At 38.8% G+C, this 24,903-nt stretch overlaps 2 protein-coding genes across 3 annotated transcripts in view; one reads left to right on the top strand and one right to left on the bottom strand.

The window, feature by feature from the left end:
* Window positions 1-24,903, bottom strand: part of GTF2F2 (general transcription factor IIF subunit 2) — a 133,568-nt gene that overhangs the window by 92,852 nt on the left and 15,813 nt on the right. For both annotated transcript variants that reach the window (XM_045013136.1, XM_045013133.1), the window contains exon 5: window positions 14,986-15,024. In XM_045013136.1, the coding sequence (XP_044869071.1) occupies window positions 14,986-15,024 (39 nt within the window). The remainder of the gene's footprint in view (window positions 1-14,985; window positions 15,025-24,903) is intronic.
* KCTD4 (potassium channel tetramerization domain containing 4) lies at window positions 1,124-2,188 on the top strand. Its single transcript, XM_045013144.1, has one exon. It carries the CDS (start codon window positions 1,259-1,261, stop codon window positions 2,030-2,032), a length of 774 nt encoding a protein of 257 aa, XP_044869079.1. The 5' UTR covers window positions 1,124-1,258; the 3' UTR covers window positions 2,033-2,188.

Below are 24,903 nucleotides of genomic sequence, written 5' to 3'. Positions count from 1 at the left end.
TACATTCTTAAAAAAAAAAAAAAAATCTGAATCTCTGATTTCTATGTTCAGGCTAAGGTAAGTGTTAAATCTCTACCTTGCTTTGGAATGCATGCTGCGTACAACATCCTCCATCTCCTGCACACTCCCTAAGGAAATACACAAATGTTTGTACAGCTTTCCTTTCTCTCTCCCCAGCTGCAAATGTTTAAAGGGGAAAACCTTTTTTAAAAAGGTAATTTCAAATGAACCTTTAATCTCAGCTTCATACAGAGAAATGAGCCAGCCATTTGATTCAAGTATACTTTGTCAATGTTTTCTCCCCTACTGAAGTGTTGCTAAGCTAGTGTTATATGATAGTCAAAGATTTCTATAGGCACATTGGCCCTTTGTGCCGCATGGCAACAGAATTGTTTTGATTAAATATAAAATAATCTGTGAAATCTAACATTGGTTATTTTAAAATTACCAATACAAGTAATAAATGTGCCTTTTCTCTAAAATAATTTTTAATCTATGGTAAAGAGAGACTTTTTAATATCAAAAGGACACAAAACCCAATAAAGGCTATATTTTTTGCCTCACTGAGGATAGCTGAATCAACAAAAAATGACAGTTTTTATTAAATACTAAACCGATTAGATCAGAAATGCTTTATACCACTTTAAAACATTTTCTGATAACATTTTAAGCCACTGTGTGTTTCATACATAAGGTATACACACACAATCATCTATTTTCAGCTATCTTCCATTAAATAGGTGAAGTACCTTAAACAGTAACACAATTTGCTTTTTGTAAAGGTATTGTGTAAAACCAAAAATACCTAAAAAAGGAAACAAAGCTACCACTACAACGTTCTCAGTGCTAAACATTCTTTAGCAATTCCACATTAACAACACATTTTTAAAGTAAATATTAAAATTTAACTGGTCAGTAAAAAGGTATGGTCCAGTCTGCACAGAGTAATTCAAAATGCTATTTTTAAATAATTTAAACCTACTAGACTTCAAAGAAAATAATTAAAACAGCTTTTACATCCATACTCTTCCCTTACACAGTTAAATGCAAATTCTCCTTACAGCCACACTCCTGATATCTCACTGCATACATAGCTGATACGCCACCTACTGCAAAACTGAGCTGACAATCCATGCAATGCTAGCAGCACTTCCATTCCATCACCGTGCTGGAGCTGAAAAAAGGTGCTTTTAAAATATCTCTTTTCAAGCACACAAGAACAAGGCAAGAGAGCTGTCTTTTTAACGTGGCTTTAAGAATGGAGCGAAAAACAAACAGAAGAGAAAAGGAACATGAAGAAAAGCATAACTCCTCTGAGGGTACTGAGGAAGGCAAGAACTGTAAAATGCCTCTGATTACCCTCAATGTTGGTGGATACCTGTACATTACACAAAAACAAACACTAACCAAGTACCCAGAATCTTTTCTTGAAGGTGTGGTAAATGGAAAAATTCTCTGTCCATTTGATGCAGATGGCCATTATTTCATAGACAGGGATGGACTCCTTTTCAGGCACATTCTGAACTTCCTACGAAATGGAGAACTTCTTCTACCAGAGGGGTTTCGAGAAAATCAACTTTTGGCACAAGAAGCAGATTTTTTTCAGCTTAAGATGTTAGCTGATGCCGTGAAATCAAGGTGGGAGAAAGAACAGCTAGCATCCAGAGAGACTACTTTCCTGGAAATAACTGACAGCCACGACCGTTCACAAGGTCTTAGGATCTTTTGTAATGCTCCTGATTTCATAGCAAAAATCAAATCTCGCATTGTTCTGGTGTCAAAAAGCAGGCTGGATGGATTTCCAGAGGAGTTTTCAATATCTTCAAATATTATTCAATTCAAATACTTCATAAAGTCAGAAAATGGTACACGACTTGTACTGAAGGAAGACAACACCTTTGTCTGCACCCTGGAAACTCTTAAGTTTGAAGCTATAATGATGGCTTTAAAATGTGGATTTAGACTGCTGACCAGTCTGGATTGTTCCAAAGGGTCAATTGTTCACAGCGATGCACTTCATTTTATCAAGTAATTACTTCTACCACCAGACAAAGGCAACAAGCATGCAGCCAGTAAACCTCATTAAACTACAGCATCCAGACATCACAAATAATGTATCTAACTACCCCTGTACCACAGAGCTCTGCTGCTAATGAATTAATGTGAGCTAATGGTATGTAAATTCCATAATGACATTCATCTCTGGGTTATTTAGGCTGAACAAGTATCTTATGTTTAAATTTAATAAAAGTGATCTGGTAAACATTGTAAATACAGATCGAATGCTGCTGCTATTTGCATATATTTTTCCTTCATGTTGTCTTTCATTCAGTCTAGCTGAAATGTTTTGTGTACTTGTATGATTAACATGCATACACCTTATTGTTCAGTTGAACAGTGGTGAAAGTATTTTCATATAATATGCAAGCTTAAAACATGTTTTGCTTATGACAAAATTCACACTGGATTTTAACTGGAATAAAACATTTTGAGTGTTCATTTAGAGTTTCTGCAAATCTATTCAAAGCTGAGTTATACTGAAATTACAACAATATAAGACTGCAAAAGGCTGTAAAAGCTATCAATTGGATTTTACAATTAAACAGATTTCAGAGCTCGTGGATTTGAATCATCAAATATACAGCTCCATCACTCATTTTCTGAGAATCCCTGAAAAAAAATGCCTCCTATAACCAAAGCCAAATAATGCAAGTTTAATTTACTTTACTTTTTATTACAGGAAATATGTGAATGCATAAAGGTAGAGAACTAGATATATTTCAAAAGTATCTATTCTGAATGGTTTATTCAAAGGTTTTGCATAAAATTTAATGTAACAGGTTTTCAATTACATATTAGATTCAAATTTTGAAGTTGACATTCTCCACTTGTCGTTGCTGTTCATAAAGAGTGGCAAATTAACAGATCTATTGCTTTGTATAATGTATTACTAACCAGTAAGTGGAACTTTGAATTCTGAATAGATCGCCTGCTGATATTTAAAATGCATCCATGTAAGGGGCAGATGAAACATTCTCTCCCTTCTCATATCCTTAATATTTATCCAGTTCTTTCTTTCATTTATAATATTTATTAAGGGAACAAGATAATTCTAGTTGCACTGTGGACGATGTAATAAATCCAGAAGTAAACATTAGCTAAATATCTGTCAATAAGAAAACCTGGACCAAACACAACCTTCATGTAAGCAGGTACAATTCCTATTCACCTCACCTTTGGGTCAGTTGGAGCTGCACCTGCTTATGCAAGGTCTGAATTTGGCCCTTGACTATCAACCATGCACCGTTCAACTGAAATCAAGTTTGAAGAAATTGGTGCTATTTAAATTTTTAAAAACAGTAGTTTCTTATTAAATAAAACTGGAGTTGTTCGCTTTATTAGTATACAAAATGAACTCTACATAGGAAAAAATTAAAAAAGTTTTCATACAAAATATGATTCTCACTACACTAAAATTTCAATCATGTTGAACAACACGACTGTCACCAGACAAGTTTAAAGCGCCATTCTGTCTTGGATTTTAGACAGGACTAAACCAATTTTTAACAGGGAATGGGAATACGCCATGTGTCTATCCTACAACATGGAACTGTACTTCAACAATAACTGGGAACAACTGTATCTCTCACTAGAGCTCATTTGCAATATTGAGAGGACCAAAATTTCCAGACAAGAGAATAGAGACACTTAATGACTCAAAATGGTATTCCCATGTGGTAAAAAACAATTTTTTTTATTGAAAACTCTCTGGAATTCCTCCCCAAAATGCATAAGATCACCACTCCAAACCATGCATTTCATTATTTTGCTTCCAGGTACAACACTTAGGAATAATTATAGCATAGTGATATGTGGGAAAGTTACCATTTTAAACGGAAGTAGTTTCTAATAGATCACTACATTGTCATTTTCACAAAGTGTTTTCAAATCAGTATACTTTTCAAGAAACTTCATTAGCCATTAAATTAGTAAACATAGCGCTATCGATGACTCCTGTCTGAAGTGAATGTGAAAACTTACAGGAAACAAGTTTGATACAGTACAACCTCAGAGTTATGAACACCAGAGTTACAAATTGACCTGTCAACCACACACCTCATTTGGAACCAAAAATACACAATCTGGTAGCAGCAGACACAAATAAAAAAAAAAAAGGCAAATACAGTACAGTACTGTGTTAAACTACTAAAAAAAATAAAGGGAAAGTTTAAAAAGAAATATTTGACAAGGTAAGGAAACTGTTTCCGTGTTTAATTTAAATTAAGATGGTTAAAAGCAGTATTTTTCATCTGCATAATGAAGTTTCACAGCTGTTTTAAGTCAACGTTCAGCTGTAAACTTTTGAAAGAACTATAACGTTTTGTTCGGAGTTACGAACAAACTCCATTCCCATAGTTTGCTGATTTTTAATGGACTCTGAACTTTAGTAAAAAGACTATCGCAAACTATAGCAAAAAGATACCGTGGCACAAAATAATTGTGAACAAACTGCAAGAAAACCTTTAGTGGACTTGTCATCTCTATACTAGAATGGGTAATAGTAACTAGGCAGGCAACCTAAGGAAGCACCATAACTGCCCTACAAATCATAAAGAAGTTTGTTTCCAGTACTGTCAAAAACAAAACCTGTATAAGCACAAAGTCTGGAGGAAGCTGTCATTCATAAGATGTCAAATCATCCATTTTCTTAAACATTTTTGGATATAATCTTCAGTTCTACTGAATTCTCGATTGGGATTTAAGTGACTATTGAATTTTAAATAAAGAAAATAGTAAATATTTATTTTGATTGTAACAGTCATTAATACAAAAGATATACTGTCTTTTACCTTTTCAACTGACTTCTTGGCATTTGACCTTTAAAGAAATTGAAGTGGTTTAATGTCAGAGTAGTACTATTTTCTTTACCTTAAGATTTCACACTAAAAAAAAAAAAGGGGGGCGGGAGATCTGGTGATTCTGCATTTACTAAGGGAAATTGTTCATCACTATTAAAAAATGGTAGGCCATACTTAAATTACCACACCAGCCCACCCATAATAGCATAAAACCCCACCCCATCACAAATACGCTTACAAAAAAGAGTAAATCACACTACAATGCTTTTACAAAGATGAAATGAAAGCTTTTTATTTGATAAGACCTAAGTCCAGGGTTAGCACTCCCTTCTAGCAGCTGATTACATTACTATCTGAAATAATTCAAGAACCTTCACCACAAACATGTGTTGGATTTGAGGTCAGAGATGCCCAGGGAGAAAAAGCATCCTATGCCCAGGACTAAGAAAAAAAAATTACCCATTATATTATAAAATGTGTGGGTTTAAGTCTCAAGGATTCAGGCTATTAAACAATTCTTATTAAAAAGCTTCCCAATTCTCATTTAAAATATCACTGGCATCAATGTTTTATAGCAAGCATTTGAGAGCGCCTGCTGCCACACTGACGTCTACCTCCTGTCTGAAATTTGTCAAACTCTCTCTCTAAAAGTATATTTTCCAAAAAGTTTAAGCAAAGTGTTCACCCACAGGTTACAGGGTATTTTTGTCTTTTATCATTTTTCTGTGTGAGTTCATTCAAGAGCATAGCGAGCATCTGGTTTCACCCATTTAATTGTTATTGGGGCATTTAATGCATTGAATGAGGTATACCACATGTGATATCCATGGATCCTACACATGCCTCTTGAAAGATGGGTTTACGGGGGTGCTGATCATTGTAGAAGTGGAAATCTATCTGCAGGTTTTGCATCTGTTGTTCTGGCAGGGCCTGGTGCCACTATGAATTGGTGTGTCCTGGTCTCTGGGAAGCTTGTTTCTGATGATGAGCTTGAAGAGGTTAGGGGGTTGTTTAAAGGCCAGAAGTGGGGATTCAGGAAAGATTTCTTTCAGGATGGGGTCCCCATTGAGTATGGGTTGTAGTTATTTGATGATACCCCGTATGAATCCTAGTACAGGTGGTAACTGACAAGTAGTGGTCTGCTGTCAGAGGAGGTTCTATTTCTGTACCGAAGCAGGTTCTCTTGGGGTATCTGAGTGGCCCATTTCATGGTGAGATCTATTTCTCTGGGGGAGTGTCCTTGTTTGGTGAAGGTGGTTTTGAGTGTGTTATGGTGTTTATCCAAGACTTTCTCCTCAGACCATATTCTGTGGTATCTGAATGCCAGGCTGCAGATAACAGATTTTGTGGTGTGTTTGGAGTGGTTACTGGACCTATGAAGCTAGGTATGGTGATTCGTGGGTTTCTTGTCTTTAGGATTCCATTGTTGAAGCTGATTACGGTGTACCCAAAGCTGATGTTAGTGTGGGAGTGTTCCAGAGAGATTAATGCTGCAGGAGCTGACCAACTTTAATGCTTGCTTCCCCAATGACCAGTGTTTTATATCACCTTAACACTGCATTATGATTTTTTTAAAAAGCTTTTAAACAACTATATGTCTTATTTAAATTATCATTGCATTTGTAACGATAACAACTGCATAATTATCAACTAGTCTGAGATGAAAATACTTTTTAGGTAGATATGATTTTTTAAATTCCTAATCTAAGGAAAAATTAATTTAAAAAATTCCATGTAAGCTTTTAAAACATCTCACTTGTGCCCCCAAAAAAGTGAACACTCATGGCTGAAAAGTTAATTTATGAAAATTCAGTAGTGATTCAGTTGATTGGTGTGATAGGTTAGGCAGTGGCAAGAGAAAACAAGACAAAAAGGAACAGCATTATGTAATGAGGTGCATTTATTCATTGAAAGGAAAACATCCAGAAGGGTTCTAAGAGACTTGACTAGAACAAGCAAGCAGATAGAAAACGAACTGAGTGAAGGGGAAGAGGAAGCTATTGGTCCGGGGAGGGAAATCACAGATATTAAAGATAGCTCAGGTGGTGGTGATAGTTATCTTTTCATAGAACATTAGCAAAATTACTCTCTTTCAAAGTGGAAAGGGATGGAAGATTAAAGGTGAAACGGGAAGGTTACATTTCAGTAGGAACTGAAGATTGCCAGCAACCTCTGCACTTAAGACACAGAATATTGGATTTTAAGCATTCTGAAAAAGGTGCTATACTAAGTCAAGCAAGATTTGAAGATGTCATAGCAAACACACAAACCAGAGTCCTCCAGGTACCAGACAGTAGTTTTATAGGCCCTGTGGTGGTTGTCATACCAGAGGAACAGTCCAGATTTACGATAAATGGAGTAAGACCAAGAGAACAGAATGTAGGTAGCCAACCATCATAGGGGGATTTGTTCCATCTAAATTAGGGAAGAATAAAATTTTTGAGTAGTCAGCTGGAAAAAGAGATGTAGAGGTTATTTTGTTAAAGAGTTTGTCTAGCTTAGAAAAAGGTGTCAGGTTTAGCTAACATGTTACCTTGACCAGCTAAACTGAGGGGTATTAAGGTTTTAACCTATGTCTATATCAGTGAAAAGATTTTTATTAGGTTGGGGCTGGCTAGCCTTTCGTTAGATAATCCTTCCTAATGTAGACGACCCTAAGGGAAAAATGTTAAACTTAACAAGGAGGTGGCCACTAATAGTGAAGTCAAGAGCAGTCCAATGAAGAAGAGAGGTAATTCTGCTATGTCAATTAAAAACAAGTGTATGAGGAGATAAGGGTGTGGCATTCACTAAAGAAGTCGAGAAGGAGTAAGACATTCGAGACAAGTAAATTAACGTTTATAGCGCACTTTTAAGATAAAAATGCTACATATTAATATATGGAATGTAATCTTAAATGTTTGTTTCCAGAGATCATCATTTACACAGAAATAAGAGTGGATGAGAAGTGAGGTGAGAACTCCAGAAGGAAGCTAGGGTTCGATGTTAAAGAGTGTGAGAGCTGTAGAGTCTTAATAATCAGGTAAACTGAAAGGAGAGGAAAGTACAGTCACCTGCTAATAGCAGTGCTAGACTCTGAATAATGATTTTACGGAAGTGTGGTATAAGTACCACATGCAGCTAAAGAAACAGTCTTTTAAAAAAATAGTTTCTACCTGTAGTGGCAATAGATTAACACCATTTCCATTACAGACATGTCATTTAAAACAAATCCTGTTCATTTGAAACCTCTAGAATAGAGTATTACTCTGCTGCTTCAGAAATAAAAAGGTCCCCAAACTGTTAATTACAATTGTACATAATAGCTTTTCACTTAAATCACTATTAGACCGTGAAGACATCTGAGCTCAAGTTAACACACCAACATTTTAAAGTAAAAAAATTAGAAGGTGATTGTTTAAAAATAATCCACCCAGAGGGTCTCCAAATATTTAGGTAATGTTGGTATTGAAACACACACACACACACACCCCTTACCTTGGCTTATCCACTCATTATGATGGGGGAAACCCTATTAGTTGGTACAGTGAAACCCCGCTATAACGCGATGTTTGGGGTCCAAAAACTTCCATCGCGATAAATGCGGGGTCGTGGTATAGCAGGGTTTCAAGCCAGTCAGTTTGTCAGTGGTCCCCAACACAGTGCATTGATGTGCGCCGCCTAGTGCCTAGCAGGGGAGAGGAGCCGCAGCCCCGCGTCTGCTGAGAACAGAGAGCACCGGCGCCTGCAGCCCCGGAGAAGCCGGAGAGAAGCTGCGGGCCCGCGCCTGCTGGGGACAGAGAGCACCGGCACCCACAGCCTCGGAGTTCTCTGTCCCCAGCAGGCGTGAGGCTGCAGTTTCTCTCCCCTGCCATGGTGTTGGGGACCACTGGTACAGTACTGTATTATGCCTTAAAGGGGAGCCAACCTGTGATCGCGTTATATTCGATTTTGCATTATGGCGGGGCGCATTATTGCGAGGTTTGACTATACTTGAAAAATGTGTTTGCATTCTCTGATGAATATGAGAATTACAATAGCATGGTCTTTGTTTGTATGATCCTGTGACAGAGTGCAGGGAGTTAACAGGTGAGCCTGTACGCTGATCACTCTGCCACCAATTAGTTCCCCAAAGAAAGCTGATTAGATAATTAATTTCAATTATCCCAAGGAGGTGGGGAGGGGAGGCTGGGTGAGCTAAAGAGACATTTAGCCCATCAGCTCAAGACTGATAAGAAGGCCACAAGGAAGGAACGGTTGGGATGAACAGGCTAATTGAGCCCACTCTGAAAAAGATCCTAGAGAAGGGAGACCTCTGCTCCTCAGGCCCTGTAGAAAGGGCCAAAAGCACAGGGAACATTGTAAATAGCATTGCTGCATGGGACCATAAAGATGTTGTTGGAGGAAACACATATAAACAACATAGTGTGGATACCTAATCACTGGAGGTTTCTGAGCAGGTTTCTGTGATGCAAGAAGGCAGGAGCAGACCACAGCCTGCTATAGATCCCTATGTTGGATAGCTATTAGATCAGTGTTTCTCAAACTGGGGTCACCGCTTGTGTAGGGAAAGCCCCTGGCGGGCCGGGCCGGTTTGTTTACCTGTCCTATCCGCAGGTCCAGCCGATCATAGCTCCCACTGGCCGCGGTTCACCGCTGCAGGCCAACCAGGGCTGCTGGAAGTGGCAGCCAGTAAGTCTCTTGGCCCGCACCGCTTCCAGCAGCTCCCATTGGCCTGGAGTAGCAAACCGGGCCAGTGGGAGCTGCAATGGGCCAGACCTGCAGACGGGGCAGGTAAGCAAACCAGCCCGGCCCGCCAGGGGCTTTCCCTACACAAGCGGCGACCCCAGTTTGAGAAACACTGTATTAGATGCTCATGAGTCATCTCAAAATATATTATCTTTGTGGAAATTTAGAGAAGCAACCAGAAATCTGTTTTTCTCCATAGCAAATACCTTTTCTATTATTATCCAAACAGTGTAATTAAAAAACACTCTTAAGCGCTAGTTCTACTTGAAGCCTAGAAAATGTGAGAAATTGGCATTTGGACACCACACTCTTGAGATATGCAATGGCAAAGACACACAATAGAAGACCTTTCCAAATATTAAACAGAGGTTGTTTCTTTGAAGTCACATATCTCAAATGGATGAGTCTAATTAATCTCAAAACTACTAAAAAATTCTGCTTTGGCTTATCATATGCAAAATTTCAGGCAGAAAGTGCTTTTTTGTGGATGTTTGGGGAATGGGAAATTCACCACTGTATTTTTAATATAAACTACTAAATACAGAGGTGCTACTGCAGCCCCACACCTTAGAAACAGATCTCAAATTTGTGAGATGATAAATAGATTGAGGAAAAACAGTTTCTTTATTCACTCCCGACCTGTTCTATCAATGAAGAAGGAAGGAGAATTAAACAAACAAACTAGTGATGAGGGCACTAAGTATTCAGAAACAAATAGAATAAGCAATTGCAACAAGTTTAGTATAGTTTGTTGCCTCTTTAATGCTTACATACATCAGAGATGTTAAACCCTGTGGCAAATACTAGGGAGGAAGCCGTATATTTGTTCAATGTTGAAACCAGTGACTCAGAGAAATAAATTAGAGGTCCCGCAACTTGGTTGAAAAAAATCAGTAAGACCAAGAAAAGGCCTTTGAGGGTTCTAGTCTTATTAATACTAAGAGTACTTTGTCTAAGGCTTTCAACTCTCTCAATATTTCCACCATCATGTGTGAAGTCAGTAGAAGACAATGCTTTTGCATCACAGAACTGGAAAAAAAAAAACCAGGGGAAAAATACATGTTCATTTGTTCTGAAAAAAATTACAGAGACTGCAGGAGAGATTGAAGATACCTTATTTTCTGGGAGCCCCACGTAAAGTAGCAGTGGTCACTAACAAGGCATTGTAATCCTCTATCTAGTCTGTGGAAGCTGGTTTTGTAATGTGAGGCTCACTCTGGGAATTCATCACAGAGGACATGGAGGAAGATCCTGCAAACTCTCTGATCTGAACCAGGGGAGTATTTTGGTTTAGTCCAAGAATAGTGATCTAGATCGAAAGCTCTAAAGTGAAGTCAAATTGTCTGCATGAGGCACAAACTTTCTTTTTTATTATTGAAATAAATTACAATTGAGGTAAACATTAATTGCTAACCACTGCAAGCTGAAAACAACATGACAGTGCTGTTAAAGCAAACAAATATAATAAAATATTCATAGTATACTGAAATATATAGTTGGCCACTAGGGACTTCTATAATTGCTGGCCCACGTTCATGCATGCTCTTCTCCTCACACTAGTATTCCCTCCCTCCTTTTTCCTAATGTTTGCAATATCCTTTGTTGTACCATGTTTTAATCTAGACCGTATACACTCTGGGGCAGGGATTGTTACCCTACTCTGTGTTTGTACAGCAAATGAAGCCTCAATCCTGACTAGGGCTTCCAGGCACTACTGAAAAGTTCAAAATATAAATGTTGTGTGTATCTGCTCACTCCTGAAGACACTGAATAGAAGGCAATTAGAGATCCTTGTCACATATGACTTCACAAGCTGGAAAATGGTACATTTCACACTTGAATGGGTTTTTTAATGATTAGGTTTTTTTGTTTTTGGAGAGTAATTCAGTGGAGTGTTGCACCATAACTCTTGTTGATAACCATATTTTACAGAGATACAGCTTTCCTTCAAAACATTATTAGTAAATATATGTTGAAATATTTAAGTGGAAGAAAGGAAATCTAATTTGAGCCTAATAGCAAATCTTTCTTAAATTGTTGCACAAAATTACATAACCTTATAAAAGCAACAAAGAATCCTGTGGCACCTTATAGACTAACAGACGTTTTGCAGCATGAGCTTTCGTGGGTGAATACCCACTTCTTCAGATGCATAACCTTATACAAATTTCCATAAAAATTTTCCTGCTCTCCCTGCCCTACAGAATTGTTTGCATCATATTCCATGTTTTCCAGCGCAAATGTCATCAAAACCTAATACTCCAAATTATTTCCTTTCTTTCACCATTATTTCACATTCCTTACTATATTAGGTTTATCTATCTACAGACAGTTTAAGAATTAAGTATTTGTGTCTACAATTTGCCAGCACATGAATATTTGTGGCAGACAAAATTTACACACTAGGTTCATGCTGTACTGCCTGAGGTATATATCAGATAATTAACTCCTTTTGCTTGAATGCACAAGGGAAACTGTAAAAAGTATGCATCTCTTCCTACCAGAACAGAGGGCATCAAGATTGCCCACTGGCAAGTTCAGGAAAAGAATACAAGTGACAAGTTGTCCAAAAGGAAAATATGCGTTAAGTAGCAGTTGTTCAGGGCTTGCTATGAATTCATGTCAAGATTTTGAAACCTGAATTTAGATCTGTGAAGTGTTCAATTGGCTTGCTACAGGCTCCAGGTATCTCATAGATGCATAGCTTATCCTTCATATCAACTAGTGAATAAACATACATGTTTAGTTGTATGTATAGTTGTACTGTATGTCATATGTAGATGCGTTAACCAAATAAAATAAATGTGACAGCCAAGATTTTTTTCTGTAAACATTGTGATGCAAGTCCCACTTTATCCATGAATTTATTAGTATCCATCCCGTCTCTAGTTTTTTAGATTCTAAATTCTTCAGGTAGGGATCATCTTTTCATTATGTGTACACAAGTGCCTAGTATAATGGGACTCCAATCCCTGACTGAGGTCTGTAAGCACTACTGCAATACAAATAATAATGAGGCACAACAAAATCCCAAACTGCTGCACTTATTTACATGTAAGCATGTGGTCAACAGGGGTAAATCACATACGGTGCCTGTGGTGGGAGAGGTAATAATTTAATAATTCCCCGGAAGAGGAATGGAGTGTGACAGTTCTACTGCAGTCCAATTAAAATATATATATATATCTACAATAAAATAATGTTAAAATAATACAAGATAAATGGTACCATTCTGAAAGATTTTAGCAATTACTAGCTGCTGTACATACACCAGCTGAAAACAGCAAATCTCAGCTTCCAGGTACACCACTACCTCGATATAACGCCACCCAATATAACACAAATTTGGATATAACATGGTAAAGTAGTGCTCCGGGGGGAGGGGGGGGGTGCACTCCGGTGGATCAAAGCAAGTTCAATATAATGCAGTAAGATGTTTTGGCTCCCAAGGACAGCATTATATCAAGGTAGAGGTGTAGTATAAAACTTTCACCTCTAAGTTCATTACAGGCAAGTTGTTTAAGTCACAACATACATAAAATACAAGAGTAAAACAGTAATCAGAATGAACAGATTTTAACAAATAATCGTGTAACATTCCCAACTACAAATATACTATGGAATTGTACAAATGCATTCCCAACGCAAACATTTCTAAGCACTCATCATGATCCCTTTGACATGGTTAGTCCATTTTATCAGAAAGCATCTCAATCAGCTCAGTACTGGAAATCTATCCTTTTTCAGAAATAATTATTCCCAGTACCCCAGAACTAAATGGTATGTTCTTTCAGTAACCTTTAAAGTTAAGATGTGATTCAAATAAAAGTCAAAATATTGCAACATTAAGAGATTTATATGGAGGTGGATGAGAAATAATATTCTGTTGAGTCTTTCTGAAACAGTTAATATTGGACATGTGCTTAAGGATTGTTTTGAGGGGAAAAAAAGAAGAAGCTAGTCTTTGCAATCCATCTAAATCTAAAATCCCTTTCATTACTATTTACTGAGTGTCATCATAGCCCCTACTGTACTTTATTTGTACATGTAAATGGTAACCCATGTTCTGAGAAAACTTTCATTTCTCTCCAAATTTTATGTTAGCTGTGTCTAATATCCCCATTCCCCAATTCTTGCTTAATATTGGCCCTTATTTCCTTCTGCATTTTAATGATACTTTCATTCTCCATCAAACAAAAGCTTTTCATTTCAAAAAAGAGGAACTGGACCTTTTCCTAAATAACACTTAACACTATCATGCTCTCATGTGCTCATTTGGAAACTCCAGCAACATAATCATATATAAACATATTGCTGACGTTAGTAAAATCAATAGAACAGTTTGTTTCAAGGCAAGCCATATCTGATTTTTTGTGACTAATCAGAGGTAGTCCAAATGTATGGGTGACTTCCTTCATAACATACAACACTACCTTTCGGTAAGAGCACAAAAAACTTTCTATACTTATTACATTCTTTATTGTAGCAACTACAGCTCATCATTTGAAAATGTAGTTTCCCTACAATTAGAAAAGAAATCTTAATATACACAGATTGGTTATTATACAAAATAATTCTTTAAAATGCTTGCTTAGACACACAATTTGAAAGAGACAATGGATCCCACCTTTTCAAGATGTATATGTGCAGACTATTTTATTAGTGTTCATGTTGCGCATTAATGGATAGATATTTCTTGTGCTGAACTTCCTATCCCAGTGGCTCTCTGAACTAAAGATCACTGATGTGTGCTCCATCAATTTGAACTGATTTAAATATCACCATCGTCTTTAACCCTATTTGATAAGGCACTTTTGAAACAACCACCTTACTACTGATCCAAGTATTATTTTTTCCTTTCTTGACTCTTCTTTGGCAATTATATCCTGTACACAACAGTTAAGTACGCAAAATCGAATGAATGCAATACAACCAGTATATGACCTTTTTTGATTTCTGACTCTGTAGGGTTAAACCCAAATACCACGTTTTGGGAATGAGACAGAATAAAAATACTTTCCCATCAAAAAGTCAGACAGAACATAAACTACAAATTATCAAACATGAGACCACAAAAAAACACCAACCCAAAAGCAGAAATACTGAATCCAAACACTTAAAAAAAGATTCCAAGAAATATTAAGGATTTACTATTTTTCCTTTCCTAATAACTTTACATTTCTTATAAAAATCTATGAATAATTTAAGTCTCTCATTATAGCTGTCAATCAATTCAAGTTATTTTTCAAATATATGGTGTTTCTCTATCTAGTCACCCTGAACAAACCTTTAAGAAATTAGCACACTAAAACTAAAATAGAAAAACTGAAAATGAGGATTTCTTTATTAGATGCAAAGCATTTCTCAAGTGTACCAGGCACCTGAGTTCAACACTTACCAGCACTGCTGTTCTCCGATTTTTCTTCTGGCTGGCTTTCTGCAGAAAAAGAACAATAATGTTTCTTTGATCTTGGATTATGACAAAAATTATTCTAAAGTATGTCTAAGAAGTGACTTGCAAAAATCCAAGAATATACAAGTGGATAAAAGGGATGAGAAATGGCACAAACACAGGAATAATTTCCTTAGAGTTTATAAATATACTTTGAAAGAGGCAATTCCCCACAAAGAGCAAGGGGAGGAGGGATAGCTCAGTGGTTTGAGCATTGGCCTGCTAAACCCAGGGTTGTGAGTTCAATCCCTAAGGGGGCGATTTGGGGATTGGTCCTGCTTTGAGTAAGGGGTGGGACTAGATGATCTCCTGAGGTCCCTAACAATCTATGATTCTATGACAAAGGGTACTATTTGCTCAATGAGAGAACAAAATCAACTATCACACAGAGGATATATTATAGCTTTCCTGCCCTACTGCATCTCCAAAATTAGTGCAGATTCATGGCAACATTCAAATACACTGGCATTTTATTCCTGTAGGAGTAACATAACATGTCTTTTCCTCTTTAGATGCCTCTTTAACATGTTATACTTGTCATACATACATTGTACGGTATTACCCAAACATTAAAGTAAACAGTATCCCAATTTGGTTGTACAGGTAATTTATTTCCACAAAATTCTGTAAGCACAACAATGTACGAGCCTTACTGAAGACTCAAATGGACAAACTAAGATAATCTATCCCTAACTAGGTTACAAAACAAGAGAAAAGTAATTATTAAGGTTGTAAGAGTCATGATTTTTTGGTTCACAAGTTGCAGACACTTTTAAGTTGTGGTTTTAGTGCAGGGAGACATCAGCATAGGGACACTCACAAGACAACACTCCTCCCATGGGGGTTAAGTCTCAGGCTTCCTCTTAACCCGTTTCCTGACAAGGAATGAAGACATGCCCCCTCTCCCCCAGGGAACCCCAGACGGAGCACGATCACATACACGCTCCAGCACCTTCTTCCAAGCCATGCAGCCTCCCTTCCAAGGCAGTGGAGCAGCACAGAACACTGTGTCCCTCACCTGGCTCTGGAAGGCAAACAGGCCAAATCTGAGTGAGTTGCTTTGTGACTTGGTGCAAAGGGTCACAATGCCAGTCAAATCTACAGCAACTATAAAAAGTTGCAGTTTCTACAATAAAATTATGGCCTGCAATTTTCTTAAAGCCTTGATCATTATAGAAAGCTATTTCATAATTCCAGAGTCTATATACTCCTAGTCTTCAAGTAAGCTCTACCACAGGTCATTTCTCAGCATTTGAGCAACGTAAGGTTTGTTATTCAGCTAAGATGGGGTGGGCAAACTTTTTGGGGCAAGGGCCACATCTGAGTGGGGAAATTGTATGCAGGGCTGGGGTAGGGGGTTGGGGTGTGGGAGGGAGTGCAGGGTGTAGGAGGGGGTGTGGTGTGCAAGAAGGGCCTCAGGGCAAGGGATTGGGGCTCAGGGAAGGGTGTTTGGGTGCAGAGTGCAGGAGGGGGCTCAGGGCAAGGGTGCATAGGGGTGCAGGGTGCAGCAGGGAGCTCAGGACAGGGGGTTGGGGTGCAGGAGGGATGCAGGGTATATGAGGGGGCTCAGGCCAGGGAGTTGGGGTGCAGGAGGGATTTGGGCTCCGGCCCAGCGCCGCTTACCTAAAGCGGCTCCGGGGTGGCAGCGGCACGCACCGGGGCCAGGGTAGGCTCCCCACATGCCTGCCCTGTCCCCAGCCCCGCACTGCTCCAGGAAGCGGTGCGGCCCCTGGGGAGGGAGGGCGGAGGGCTCCTCATGTGCTGCCCTTGCTGCGCCTCCAGGTACCTCTCCATGGTGGTGTCACGGGAGGGCAACCCCGTGAGCCGGATCCAAAGCCCTGAGGGGCCGGATCCAACCTGCGGGCTGTAGTTTGCCCACCCCTGAGCTAAGACTACTGCATAAAAGGCAACACACTTAGGCATCATTCTGAGAGGTTTTAGATTCTAGATCAAGTTATCAACTTCTATAAATGGGATGAGTGGGTTTGCTTTTACTTAGCCACAGAATAAGCCCTCAACAGCAGATATAAAACTAGAATTCTGGTCTTAGAAAAATATTCAGCTCCTTCCTCATAATTAGGCAATTTGTTCATTATATGTAGCCCATATGTTTTCATACACATTTTTGGGCTTTCCCTCTCTTTCAGTACTAACTTCAGACAGACATTAGAGGAAGTACCTCATCTGCCTAGTTACCAAGTATATTTTATCACTGCAGATGTGTTCAGTCTCATTGATGTAGGAGTAAAAAATGCCAAATCCTATTGCCCAACATTCTGGGAACCTCTCATACAGCAAGGTGGCAATATAATCTTTGAAGTTACTACAGTAGACATGTTGCCAACCCCATTCCCCACACAGTGAATCAACTTTCACCACCTAAAATTTATTTTGCACTTTATATCCTCAACATGCCTTATTTGGATTTATACAAGAATTGAAAAGGTTGCCTATCCAAGGCACAGGACATTCTAATTAAAACAACAAAAGTAAAATTAAACAATAGCTTAGTCAGCCACACTCAATCAACTAATAAACATGTTAATCTTCACCACACCCACTAGGAAGGGTGAGCAAACACCATCCCCATTTTACAGATGGAGAAGCTGAGGCAGAGAGATTTGGTGATTTCCCCAAAGTGAGTGAAGGGCTGGTATCATCCATCAAAATGCAGTCTGTAAAGTCAGTTGGAGTAGTATTTTTGGTTTTCTGATAATAGAATGCAACTTCTTTATGATCTTTGCAAATATTTTGGAATCTGCATTAACGAGATAGATCTAAAAGGCTACTGTTGCTTCTACTTCTTTTGATCATGTGGCTGTCAATGGGTTTTCTCCTCCTGCTGCTATAGCTCCACAGTCAGTTCGTAAAAAAACTCAAGTACATAAAGTAACAGAGGTATTAAATGAGACCTCAGAGGTATCTTGGACAACAGAATGTGTGGCTAAGTGCTAGAATCACAAGAGTACAGACAACTGGAAAGGGTGGCGGGAGCAGGAAGGATATAATTTTCTGGGGCTCTATCTTTCTCTTTTTTATAACTTTTCGTTTTATTTTTCAGAAATTTCATATTTCATTTTATCCTGGGTGGAAGCTCTGGGGAGTGTCCTGCCCTCTGAGGGGGTTGGACAGGTATCAAGAAAAACAGCAGCTTTCAATAATGTGGCAGAAGCTATTTTGTTCAGCAACAACAATTGAGCTGAAAACTCATAGACCATAATTTAGCCTTACTGTGGTTTGAAATAATAACACAAGATGCTAAAAATCTTGAAAACTGAGGAATTTATAGAAAACAAAAAAAGTGATTATAGTGATGTTAGCAGCATTGCTTTAATGAAGGAGGGGAGAAACATTTTTCTAGGTCTGTAATCACTTTCTATAAGTAAAATCTTTTCTCCAAAATTCTTAAAATGGCTGGTACACCTAAGATTTCAAAGATGTCAACTAGTAACAACAAACCCAAAGTACAAACTGTGCATATTAATACTGGTTGGTACACAATTGCATGTGAAGAATCTAATACTGCAGTAGTGGCTCTGCATGCCAGCTCAGAAAGGGTTTTCCACGTGGGAATTAGCATGGAAAAAGAGACAAAGTCAGTTGTGGAAAAAGAAAATCAAGTAGTTGGAGGGTGGAGAGACAGTGAGTGCAACATATTAAGAGACCTGGGCAGATGTAGAGGGAGGGACAAAATTTCCTGAAGTTTTGAATGCAATCACAAAAAGCTTGAAATTGATGCACTGGAAAGTCTCTAAGAGAGGCGTATCAGTCAGAAAAAACGGGCATGGATGATATTAGCAGCTGCATTTTTGTTAAGGGCTGTAAGTCATGATAGTACACATAATCAGTCCATCGAACACTGAATGCCTCTTGGAGAGAGCGAGAGAGAGAGAGAATATAGTTATTTTCTGTGTTGTTTATGTTGGAATTCTCTATACTATGACTGTTCCACAGACACAATTTCTTACATAAGATTAGAAGGTAGAAATTACTAATAGGTATTCAGAAACCACACTGAGACATATAAGAACCTAGACAGCTTTAGTTTTAAGAATTTGGTTATTTCCTAGATTTTTCCACCCACTTTTAAAAAGAAACATTAACATCACATTTTATAACTCAGTTTGGCAGCTTGATCTATAAATATTTCAGACATATAGTAAGTTTAGAGTAAAAAAAAAAAAAAAGAAGCATTTATCTTGCATCTAGGAACAAGTCATTAGAAAGAGACAAAGTCCAGGACCTACGGAGCCAAACTCAAAATTCCATGTAAGCGGGACCAACTCCACCCAATTTACTGGAATTATCCACCTTATACTAGGTTTGAATTGGCCCATAGTGTAAAATCTACACATATCCCATATATTGGGCCTGATCCTGCTGTTCTGAAACACACAAGTAGCACATTTTTCCAAGCAGTTCTACCCAAGATCTAACATAGCAAGAAAAGCACTTTTCATCATCCATAAATCAAATATTTGAAAGTAATGTGAAAATTTAGAGTCAGCATTTCTGAGCTTCCTGCTGTCACAAAATAATGTAAGGGGCTACTAAAATAGGATGGGAACTGATTTATAGTCACATCCAGAAAAGAAAGTGCACTGCTAAATATTTAACACAATCACTCTCCAATTTTTGATCCAGGAATGAAATGGTCAAATAATGCTACTTTCTAGCCCCATGGTGGCTGCCAGTAGAAAGCTCAGAAATGACAACTTTAATCAAACATGTCCAGTCTAAAAGAGAAACCTTACTCATATATTAAAAAAGTCACCTTCATTTTGTTCAGTGTAGCATATTGGAATATATGCAAAAACACCCCCCCGCCCAAAAAAATTACAACTGTGATAACTGATGACAAAGATAAGACAAAATGACTGGAAGCACAAATAGAATTGTTGCATAGCAACTGGTGATGTACATATGGTGATGTTTATGGAACAGGATGTAGTTCATATTTATTGCAAAAATAAGACCAAAAATCAGCCTAGACAGCAAGAGAAACAATTGTGTTCTGGGTTCCCCATGCAACAATCATAGAAACCACACCTTCCAGTTACACAGCTTTCCTAAACTGATCTTCAGGAACATTACTCAGGCATTAGTGTTTTACCCAACAATAGGATACATACACATTGCAGATAACATACACTAACTAGTATCCTTACCAAAAAAAGGCTGCATAAGCCAAACCAGCCAAGTAACATTTTTGAGAGGTGGGTATCAGCTATCAACCTACACTAAATAGATCTCAATTGTTATTTTGTAGTTGGACAATACAGCAAATTAGGCTGGCATTTTGTACCTGGTGTTTTGGAATGAAGTACAATGCTTCATATAGTTCCACAGAACTGTTTTTATAATATACGTGTGCAAAACTAAACGGTTGGGGACAGGGAAGGAATGCAGAAATGCATCAACACACAAAGCCTAATATGCTGTTAGGAAGCATACAGGTAGGATGAGCCGATTTTTAAAGGTATTTCAGTGCCTCACGATGCAGATAGACACCTAGTGGGATTTTCACAAGGATTTAGACACCTAACTCCCATTGCATACAACCTATATGGATACATACATACGAACAGTAAGCAGACTTATGTATGGACACACTGTCTGAATCAAGAACCAAAGTGGGTTCGCTTTTTTTCACCTTCCAGATTTTAACAGATAATAAGTAACCATCTTTATCATGACAAGAACGAGAACTGGAGGCTCTCTCAGTAGTCCTGGAGTGATGCAACATGATACTATGTGGAGGATCATCTATTATGCCTCAAGCTTGATTCCTTACCCGTTCAGGGAGGTCCACAGAGAAAGAACAAGGTGAAGTAGTGGCTGAAGTGCCTTAAATCTGCATAGCAACCTTTCTCTGGCTACTGTTAAGAGCAGCAATGGCAAACTTCAGAGGCAGCTATATTCATCCCTCCTTTCTCAGCCAGAAAGGATGCTCACTTTCCTGAGGCCCACAGGAAGAGGAGGGAGAAATGAGAAAATATCTTTGGGCTAAAAGAAAGAGGAAGTACTGTACATTTAATCAATTGGGTTTTTATGAAGTTTTTTGTTTCACTGTGTTAAAACTAGTACAGTGTTTAGGAAAGCTGTTGAATTGAAAGCACTGGAAAATGCAGTTCTACAGAACAAATGCATTTCACCCACATTGTTTTACTAATGTCTCAACTTGGACTCAGACGGAGCATTTCAAATGGAAGAATGATCTCCAGGTCAATTTTGTCTTTGGCCACCTGCTCAGACTGGCACTTCTACCGGCATTCTTGTTAATTGCAGTGCAGTTTGTGGCAGACATTTTTAAAACAGAAATAGGACTGAGCTCATCACCACATTCCATGGAGGTAAGGAGATGTAGTGATTAAATGGTGCCTGGTGGGCTTACCCCACCTGTGAGCATAACCAAGGGAAGTTGATAGAAGTTTATGAAGTGTTACAATAACCTATAACAATGAATGTTGATGGGAAAAGGTGCAAAAGGGAGAAAGCCCGAATTAGGACAAACAAAAAGACCAACTGATATAAATTAAAGATTGCATTAAACTCATGTTTGGTAAACAAGTGAAGTGTGGGATCAGAAATTAACAGAACAAAATTAGCATGATGGAAATTAGGTTTACCTAGTGAATCAAATAGTGAGGAGATGGGCTATTGTACCCATCACCCCTTTTAGGGTCCCTAAAAAAAGATTTTGGGTGAAGGCAAGTACAAGTGCAACTATTGCTGACTGAAAAGAAAAAGAAATAAAAAGAGGAGCAAGCTTCACCATTATGGCTGCCACCCCCACCACCTCCTGAGACATTGGGATCCATCATGACACCACTGGGCATTGTCATCCTAATCCTGAGCGATGTCCCGACCAAACCAGGCCAAGAAAGGGACCCAGATGACGTTTCGACTTCCACTGGCTCCAGACGTATCCCAACCACCACCTGGGAAGTGAGACTGTGTGTCCCCTACCCCTTCCCATCTTACTACTTCTTTTTCCTGTCCTTCTCCATTTTCTTTGTCTAATAAAAGTCTCACTTACCCAGCCAAAACTGTGTATGTTGCAACACTGATGTAAGCCTGTGACCAAAGTTGCAACTAAAAGCTATGTCCTAACTGCCCAATGTTGATACAAGTTTGCTGGGTCTCTGAGTGGCTGATAAAACCATCTGCTTGTGCCTGTTTTTTTCCCCCAGCAGTGAGACTGGAAATAAAAGTCATTAAATGACTTTATTCTTCTCTTCACTCCAAATGCTATTCATCACACTGAAACACTTGTTCCACTAGACTGTTTGTTCCTGATAAACACTGCAAATTCTACTCGGTAGAGCCATATGCCTTAAACAAACTCTATGTAGTTATTAAAAAACCACCAAGCGGAGAGACTAGGACTGTGTAAAAGTGTGAAAACAACTCCAAGTAGCACTCTAATTTTTCCATCATAGAAATTTGGATAGAAGAAGACTATCAATGGTGGTTTAGCCCTACAGTGAATCCCTAATATACTCAGATAGCTTTACTGATGTTTAATTATACATAATCTAATCCACCGAACAGGTACAGGGTACAGCATATTCTCTGTACAGATTTCCATAGGCTATGAGTATTATACACAACTTAATAAATACTGTAGCCCTATCCACATAAAAACCTAAAGCCCAGGGACCAGTGTCTACACTAGAAATGCTACAGCAGCGACTGCGTCACAGTAGTGTAGACATGTACTACAGCATTCTTCCATCACTGTAGTAAAATCCACCTCTCCGAGAGGCCTTATTAGGTTGACAGAAGAATTCTTCTGTCACCCCAGTAGCATCTACACTCAGGCTTACGTTGGCTTAATTACATCATGCAGGGCATGACGTTTTTCACAGTACTGAGCTATGAAGTTAAGTCAACCTAACTTTGTAGCATAGACCAGCCCTGAAACAAACTGCATATTCTTTCTTGGTATTTCTCCAAGGGTTTATGAGTCAAGTCCAAATCAGTTAATTATCTAGATATACTTGATTCCCCAAAGTCTGAGCCATTACTGCCGTTTACTCATTGCGTTTAGGGCTGTAGGAAAGCCAAAGCGCAACATTTTATAATGGTAGTGAGTGCAGAAGCCTGGAGAAAGGGGTAAACAGTGAGGTGGCAAAGTTTGCAGATGATACTAAACTGCTCAAGATAGTTAAGACAAAAGCAGATTGTGAAGAACTTCAAAAAGATCTCACAAAACTAAGTGATTGGGCAACAAAATGGCAAATGAAATTTAATGTGGATAAATGTAAAGTAATGCACATTGGAAAAAATAACCCCAACTATACATACAACATGATGGGGGCTAATTTAGCTACAACGAGTCAGGAAAAAGATCTTGGAGTTATCGTGGATAGTTCTCTGAAGATGTCCACGCAGTGTGCAGAGGCGGTCAAAAAAGCAAACAGGATGTTAGGAATCATTAAAAAGGGGATAGAGAATAAGACTGAGAATATATTATTGCCCTTATATAAATCCATGGTACGCCCACATCTCGAATACTGTGTACAGATGTGGTCTCCTCACCTCAAAAAAGATATTCTAGCACTAGAAAAGGTTCAGAAAAGAGCAACTAAAATGATTAGGGGTTTAGAGAGGGTCCCATATGAGGAAAGATTATAGAGGCTAGGACTCTTCAGTTTGGAAAAGAGAAGACTAAGGGGGGACATGATAGAGGTATATAAAATCATGAGTGATGTTGAGAAAGTGGATAAGGAAAAGTTATTTACTTATTCCCATAATACAAGAACTAGGGGTCACCAAATGAAATTAATAGGCAACAGGTTTAAAACAAATAAAAGGAAGTTTTTCTTCACGCAGCGCACAGTCAACTTGTGGAACTCCTTACCTGAGGAGGTTGTGAAGGCTAGGACTATAACAATGTTTAAAAGGGGACTGGATAAATTCATGGTGGCTAAGTCCATAAATGGCTATTAGCCAGGATGGGTAAGAATGGTGTCCCTAGCCTCTGTTCGTCAGAGGATGGAGATGGATGGCAGGAGAGAGATCACTTGATCATTGCCTGTTAGGTTCACTCCCTCAGGGGCACCTGGCATTGGCCACTGTCGGTAGACAGATACTGGGCTAGATGGACCTCTGGTCTGACCCGGTACGGCCTTTCTTATGTTCTTATGTTCTTATGTGAGCCAGCCTAAAAACAATGGGGAAATAAGTATATTTTAAGATGAGACACCTTAACTAGTTTTTCAAGGAAAGGGATAACAGAACTAGAATTCAAGCTCTCTTTTGCTTAACTATAAGAAATAGTCTTTCCAAACCTCAGTATGGCAGCCAAACTGGCTACCATTTTACAAGTTCACATTAATGAATAAAACAAGTATTTATGTCAATGGATCTCAAAAGTGCCGAAATTATACTTAAATGTTAGTTCAGCCTATGTAATATTTAAGGTCTGAATACTCCAACTCTGTCCAGCCAGCTTTGGTATTTCTTTACTCAATTACTTGTTACGAACAGATTAGCATCCTCCCAGGGGCGGCTCCAGGCCCCAGCACGCCAAGCAAGGGCGCTCTGCCGGTTGCCGCGGAGGCAGCAGGCAGGGTGCCTTCGGTGGCTTGCCTGTGGAGGGTCCGCTGGTCCCGCAGCTTCGGCGGACCTCCCGCAGGCACGGCTGCGGGAAGTCCGCCAAAGCCGCGGGACCAGCGGACCCTCCGCAGGCAAGCCGCCAAACGCAGCCTGCCTACCGTGCTTGGGGCGGCGAAATGCCTAGAGCCGCCCCTGCATCCCCCAAATTATTTATCAGTATAAGAACAAAAGATGACCTTATAACTGTTTATAATCTCTAGCATGCACTCCTGAAGATTAAACAAATTAAGAGAACAAATC

The sequence above is a fragment of the Mauremys mutica genome, chromosome 1 (genome assembly GCF_020497125.1).
Source record: "Mauremys mutica isolate MM-2020 ecotype Southern chromosome 1, ASM2049712v1, whole genome shotgun sequence".
NCBI classification, from domain to species: Eukaryota; Metazoa; Chordata; order Testudines; family Geoemydidae; genus Mauremys; species Mauremys mutica.
The sequence above is the reverse complement of the archived record's forward strand: the minus strand, read 5'-3'. Positions and strand labels throughout refer to the sequence as shown.

What these genes read in the sequence shown, in the direction of transcription:
- KCTD4 (XM_045013144.1), top strand. Translation starts at nt 1,259, where the DNA reads ATGGAGCGAAAAACAAACAGAAGAGAAAAGGAACATGAAGAAAAGCAT.